This window comes from Hordeum vulgare, chromosome 5H, assembly GCF_904849725.1.
Source record: "Hordeum vulgare subsp. vulgare chromosome 5H, MorexV3_pseudomolecules_assembly, whole genome shotgun sequence".
Classification (NCBI taxonomy): Eukaryota; Viridiplantae; Streptophyta; class Magnoliopsida; order Poales; family Poaceae; genus Hordeum; species Hordeum vulgare.
In genome coordinates this window covers 11,986,377-11,993,718 of record NC_058522.1, presented here as the reverse complement: position 1 = coordinate 11,993,718, position 7,342 = coordinate 11,986,377, and the positions used below count along the sequence as shown (strand labels likewise).

Below are 7,342 nucleotides of genomic sequence, written 5' to 3'. Positions count from 1 at the left end.
GCTGGATATATAAATATTTGATAACATTTATTGTTTTAATTTGTACTGCCATTTATTTGTATTTTTACAATAATTATCTAATTTCATATTTGGTGTATCAACTCAAAAGTATTTTGACATAAGACTCCGAAGGAAATTTATTCGATCACCAACAGGAGAGAACCTGTAATTGGACATACATTCAAACATTGATATCAAATAATCCCAAAGATATTGGCGTTAGGAATTGCTATGAGCATAAGTGATTGACACAACCAACCGAAAAGCTACCAACATGCTTCTCCATTTTGAGCCAGTCTACCTATTGAGGACCTCTTGATTAAAACCTGCAACCATTCCAGATAGCCTGCAAAACGGAGGTAAAAGTCGGTAAATAATGTACAAATAATAATTTTAGTTGAGTTGAAAGGCTTAAATTGGAAATCAACAAATATATGCATGCTTATTTCATATTGCTATTTTAATGAGCAACAATAACCTCCTTGTCAGCACCATAATATATCATCCAAAATCATATTAAGAATTTTGGAGCAACTTTATACTACTTATGAATATAAACAATACGATTAATGACAAACCTTGGATTGTAACAGATGGGAAAAACACTTGATGTTTCAAGGAATTACATGGTGTCAATATCGTCTACAAGCTTTCTGGAGAAAGAAGGATAGGGAGTTGTTATGTTCAAGGAAACAGAATGGCTGGTAAAATTACATAAAGAAGTTTGTACATTTCGAAGATACAACTTTTCGTAAGGAACTTCATCAATGAATTCCCATAGAAAATATATATAGTGTCCGATTTTGGGAAATGTAATAGCACACCAAACCATAATTCTAAATACCTTGGAACCTGGTGTATTATTTATTTGAAAAAAATGCATAGAGCAAATGAGCATGGTCCAATACAGGTTCTGCAACTTCTATTGTATGCGTGTTTTTTCAAACAATTTATCGGAAACAGAAAGAAATAAAATATGTTTTAAGTAGGTAGTAGTATGTTTTTGAAGATGTTGGTTTCCTAATATTTAAGCATACAAGTGAAATTTACTAAACCATGGGAGATGAATTGGAGGTACAGTACAAGAATGAATAAATAGATTTTATTTATATTTTCCACACCCTACATGTACAACACCGAGAAGCTCCTCGTAAATCAAGCTTACAACGGTGATGCCATCATCCTACTTTTCTGTCTACTTTTCTGTCTTCAGTTGTTCAGTTTTAGATGCCTGGCTGCAATTGAAGAAGGCACCAGTAGGTGATGCTGACAAATCACATGCTAGGTAGATGTGGCATAACAATTTTCACAGGTAGTAACGGAATAGTCATTTTGTTTTTTGAGAATATTTTAACATGCTTCCTCTTACCCCCTCTTTTTACATGTGAGGTAAGAAGGTAAGAGTTAATCAAACCACTAATTAATGAGATCAACTGCTCAGATCTACATTATATACTCTTATCTCTCATGACAAAAGAGGGGGTAAGAGGGAGCATGTTAAAACTGTTTTTTTAACTGCTCAGAAAAGCTTAAACAGCATGCCTACTAATGATTGCACTTATGATATTCACGTACCTTTACATTAATCTCTCTTGCTGCAACATGAATTATTTCGGAGCCAAAATCATTTGCAGTGGGAAAACGCCATCTGACCTAACATCAATGCATTGCTTATTAAGACCTACTTGTGATCAAGTTGTTCTATGAAAAATGCACGTTACTACAACATAAGGTAGTATACCAAAAAAATCTACAACATCAAATATTTGAAGATGAAATAGCTTGTGTTTTAGTACTTTCCATGTTTACTGGAACTTTGGCAGTTTGCCTTATATTTGGAGAACTGAATACACTTTTTTCAAGGAAGAATCAAATATAATATTTAACTGACATCATTTTGAGATCCAATAAGTTGAATTGGCATACCTCAAAAGATTTAGAAGTATCTCTTTCTTGAATATATACGCCCCCATTGAAGTTATGTACTTGGCCAGCTAGAATGTTACTCTCAAGTGTGGACTGGAGAGGTGAGGGGCACGAAGAAATCAATTGAACTTACCATTGCTTTAAAGTCAGATCCTCTCGGTTTTTCACTAAATGAAATAACTCTTCCTGTGTCGTCTATCTTCATTAGACCAAAATTAGACGCCCGACTAACATTGAAAACAAAATTATTCATTTCTAATCCACAAGACATAAACTAACAGAATGTTAAATAGAAGAGTTCATTATATGCTAAAAATCAAACATTTTCCTTCAGAAAGCAATGTCAATTCAATTTTTTTTCAAAAACTTCAAAATTTGAAGAATAATTATAGTATTTCCTCTGCATGTAGATGATGCACAGTGGAAGGCCACTTGTGACTTTATGTACATTAGCCACTGAAATAGAAAGGAAATCACCTGTCATCAATTGGCAAGCAACATATGTTGATGCCTGCGTCTCTCTGCCGATGACTCTACATACGGAGTGGCGAGAGCAATTTAACCATGTACTTGAACAGACAAGTGTGGAAAACAGTCTTTATGCGGTAAATTACCTGAACAAAGTCCATGTAGTCCATACGATAGAGGTGATCTCCTGAAAGAATCAACACATCTTCTATGTCTTTAGATTTGGCATCCTCGAAAGCAAAAATAAGTAAATAACATGCAGCGTTACAAGCATGAGGTTTCCAGTAGCTGAATCCAAAGCACAGCTGAACCCAGTTTCTTAATTCTGTAATTATATCAGTGAACATTTTTCTACCTACCACGTGCACACTCCCTGCACCGTGATTCATCGTCTGTAGCGATGAAAGAAAAATGTATATCAAATTGCCGAACCGCGTCGGCGGTACCCTGAAACCACCTCTTTCCCTCCGATCCAGGCCTCTAAGTTGCTGCCAGAACCTGAAAAATCAAAACAATTAGTTTCCACTCTGTTATCCCTGTTTCAGATAATCAAAGCAAGACTCGAAGATTCCTTGAAGCAGTGTGTCTGCCATCCATAATGAATTATCCCCTAATAAGTAGTATAAGTAGTCTAAATTGAACTGCAGGATTTGCCACCTTGACGAAACCGTCTCCGAAGCCGACGCCATTGCTGAAGTTGTAGGCCTTGGAGAGGTGGTGGTTGAGGGAGGCGGAGTTGAATTGGGTGAGGACGTACACCTTGTTGATCCCGATGTTGATGCAGTTGCTCATGGGCACGTCGATGAGCCGGTATGCGCCGCCTATCGGCACGTGCGGCGGGTGGCACCGTCGACGAGTCAGTCCAATGCATGTGAAACAATCTAATCTACTCGCATTTGCCGAATCATGGAAAGAGGAGTGGTGGTAAGTGGTAACTCACCGTTGGCTTGGCCCTACGCTTGGTGAGAGGGAAGAGCCTGGTCCCGGCGCCGCCGCGAGGATGACCGCCACCACCGTCCTCGGGTTCGTCGTCTCCGTGTCCTCGTACGCCGTCTACACGACAAAGAGTCATGAACTGCATGACCAGAGCTAGCCAGTGATTGGGAGACCGAGAGGGACGGGGCACGTGTGTCACTTACGGTGGCTACGGCAACGGCGGCGGCGGACTCCATGGTCGCGACGGACACGCGCGCCGAGGGGCAGCACTGGCGGCGGCCTTGGAGCGGCCGGACGCGTGCGCATCCGAGCAGTAGGGACGGCGGCGGAGCAGGAGATGGGGGCAGGGGCGGCGGAGCAGGAGATGGGGGCGGGGGCGGGGGCGGATGGAACCCTAGCCCAGGGTCGGGACTCGGAGGAAGAGATGGACGGGAGGGGGCACAGGTGGGTGGGATGCGAGGGGATCGCTCCAGCCGGCCTCGACCTCGTCGTCCTCGTCCTGCTGCAGCGGGAGCGAGCGGGCACCATCGGATGCGCTGGGTGGTCGCAGGAGAAGGGGGGCGACGGGGCATGTAGGGAAGAGAGATCTGGATGCAAACAGGAAGGTGGGGGAGGAGGTGGAGATCGTGCGAGCTGTTTAATTTTTTTCCGCTATACTCGGACGTGGGCTGTGGGCTGTTCCTGCGATCTTTTCTAACGTGGGGCTGTACGAGAGAAGGGGAGGTCGAACCATCGCTAGTCGATCCATCACGACGTTCGATCCTGCTTTAATAGTAGAGATTACACAAATACAAGCAACGAGGCGTCTTTGAATCATTAATGTTGCAGTTTGACGTTTGGGCTGTAAGTACGCAATAAATAGTGCGGATAAAGATGAGTAGGAGAAGTACTCACTTAATTTTCTTTCTTGTAAACAAAATGAAGTAATTGCGTGCCTAGAGATGCCCATCATGGACAGACTTGCACCACCTCATCGATGCGTGGCACAACCTTTTCTTTTAATTGGCATGGATCACGCGGCTGCACCCCTTCATAGCTTGTTCTCTTTACCATGCCGTCATTTCTCTCTCTATATATAGAAAAGGTAGCCATCCATCTATGACAAAAAAAAGTAGTCGAAAGATACTCCTGTTAACTTAGTGTAAATATCATGGTAAGTTATGTACTGCAGGCACGATAGTTTAGATAGTCCACGCGTGTGTGATAGCCTGATTTATTAGGGATGATAGACTCTTCATATTAATAAGGAATTCCTTCTTTTCTGAAAGACCATTCAAACAGATCGTGGCACACAACATGACACATGTACTCGGTTTGGAGTAGTTCTTGGATGGATGACCGACCGGAAAGTTGATCCCGGATACGCATTAGTCATGTTGTTCATGACGTTTATGACCCGTCATGACACACGACATGACACATATACTGAACTGGATGCACAGACGTTTGTGCCAAGAGGTTATTATTGCTGATATTATGGAAAAAGAAAGATTCAAAAAATACAATAGAAAACAAGTGAAGGTGGGTTAGTTGGTAATTGGGCTTAATAGCTATTGAATAGACCTGAGTTTAAGTCCCCTTTCTAGCATTTTTTTAATATTGTGTAGCCAAACACCAGAAAAATCACTATTGATTACTATTGGCATCTATGATTTCCAAACATTTGGTACCCTATATGATACTATTCATCACCGAGGATGCAGAATGAGTTATTTTCATCCGAGATAATCTTACGACCGTTTCATATATTTTTCTTGTTTTGTATGTAAATATTTACTTGCATATTGATTCATTATGTAAAATTTAACATGAGAAAACAAAAATATATGTTATAAGACTAGAGAAAGTGCATTTTATGTGTATTTTGCATTATGTTTTTACGTTCGTAACTTTACATAGCATAAAATTTGTTTTATGACAATTTAATATTTCCTTATGTTTTTCTTTTTAGGTATGAATCAAGGAAAAAATACGGTACATTAATGGTAAAATAGAGGGGTGATAAAATAATGAAGCTGCCATGTGTTTCATTTTTTCTGAGGATTTGCCGTGAGCTGTTGACGAGAAGAAGAAAATGTATGGTTGATATGAGAGAATCATGTGTTTAGGCGTTGGGGTAAAGAATAACTAATCCTAACCTAAGATCACAAATAGCGTGATTCTATATATATGTATTAGATAAAATAATGAAGGTGCCGTAAGATTTTCCTTTTTTTATTTTTTGAAGATTTTCCGTGAGTTTTTCCTGACAAGAAGAAACTGTTCGGTTTTTTTTTGGGGGGGTTTGAAGAAAAGAAAATGTATGTACGGTTGATAATACGGGAGAACCGTGCGTGTAGGAGTTGGGCCGGGCCGCATCTGGCGCTGGTGTACCTGGCGTGGCACGAGAAGCCCAAAGCCCAGGAGCGAGCCGACACCGACACCGACTAGGCTGGCCTCCGCCGCCCCTATATATATATAAGAAGGAAGGAAGGAAGACGCCCCAAATCTTGAATCGAGTATACAGCCGGAAGCTAGGGTGGTTCGAAAATCCCCAAATCGCAATCGCGTAGATCGAGAGATGGCGGCGACCGTCGGCGAGTTAGATCGGTTCGAGGATCTGTCTGTGTCGTCAGGGACGAAGAAGGGGCCTTGTTTCTGGGAGGAGGAGGCGGCACCCAAGCCGACGCGTCGTGGTGGAGACAAGGGGTCTGCCAAGGCCGAGGTGCCCAAGCCGTCGCGTCGTGGCCGACGGAAGGCGGCAGGAGAGCAGGAGGAGGAGGCGGTGGTCATGGCAGGGCGTCATGGTCGACAGAAGGCCGGTTCGCAGGGGGAGGCGGGCAAGGGCCAGGGCAAGGGCAAGAAGGGTCCTCTTCCTCCGGCCAAGAACATGATGTCTGAAAAGGAAATCAGGTACATCATGTCTTGGCAAAAGCGCGACCCCTTGGACCGAAAGCATAACAGGGCCGCCGGCTTCTTCAACCGGTTGAATGATGATCTCTTGGAGTATCAGCAGGAGATCAGGGAGGAGTATGAGGAGAAGGGCTACGTCGAGATCCCAGACAACTTCATGGAAGACGCCTACAGAATGATGCTTGAGGCTCACAGGAAGGCGTACCTCGAGGTTTTTGGCACGGAACCGCCAGCTAAGTTCTAGATCGGAGACCGTCTATCTATCGCTAGTAGTAAAGAGTAGTTTGCAGTATTTGTATTAATTAACATGTACCCTAAAATATCTATCTGTCTTATCTGCCTGTCATGAACTCATATGTTGGAGCAATCTCTCTATGCTTTAATATATGAGTATATATTCCCCTGTGTCTGTTTGCTTCATGTGCAATATAATATGTTTGATTTCTGTACGACTTGGTATAGTTGATCAGCAGCCGGACCTGATTTCATTGTACCATTGTTTTCAAGTCACCAACTTCTGGTTTTGCTCACATAATTTTAACATTGCAATCGTGCAAATTTCACCGCTAGTGTTTGCCTTTCTTGACTGCATTGTCATCTTAGGAAATTTCATTTCGGAAATTTCGGCCCACCCCGCGCTGCTTCCCGCCCACGCGGCCACGCCCTCCAACAATTTCCTCTTGTTACCCTTCCCCAAAAAAATATTCTCTTGTTATACCCCCCCCCCCCCCCTCCTAAAAAAACCCTCTTCTTTGTGGGACCCATCCAACCACGAAAGTGCGAGTTGACTAAAACACACCTCAAAACCTAAATCTATTGTCTATCTATTCTACTACCCATGTAAAAAAGGTGACTCCTCCGGATCAACCGGATGACCTCATCTGCCTAGCCAGTCTTTTGATCAGGTGCTGGTGGACGTGTGATCTAGCGCAACACCGGGGAGCCTCTGGGTGCTATCCATGGCAACATCGACCGCACAACCCCCTCCCCCCTCGACGAAGCTCCATTGCAACCCCCGGCGATGAGAGACAAAGCTGCAATGGGGTCTCGCATCGCAGTTGAAGCACCGAATATTTTTTGAGGATGTGAACAATTTTTTAAATTCCTGATCATTTCATAA

General features: G+C 42.8%; 1 protein-coding gene and 1 pseudogene across 1 annotated transcript; one reads left to right on the top strand and one right to left on the bottom strand.

Annotated features, from left to right (window-relative positions):
- Nucleotides 1–145: 145 nt before the first annotated feature.
- LOC123396187 lies at nt 146–3,902 on the bottom strand (annotated as a pseudogene).
- Nucleotides 3,903–5,851: 1,949 nt separating this feature from the next.
- On the top strand, nt 5,852–6,466 carry LOC123396186. Its single transcript, XM_045091223.1, has one exon. The coding sequence runs from the start codon at nt 5,891–5,893 to the stop codon at nt 6,464–6,466; it is 576 nt and encodes a 191-aa protein (XP_044947158.1). The 5' UTR covers nt 5,852–5,890.
- The last annotated feature ends 876 nt before the right edge of the window (nt 6,467–7,342 follow it).

Excerpts from the sequence above, each read along its gene's own strand:
- LOC123396186 (XM_045091223.1), top strand. The coding sequence starts at position 5,891 with ATGGCGGCGACCGTCGGCGAGTTAGATCGGTTCGAGGATCTGTCTGTG.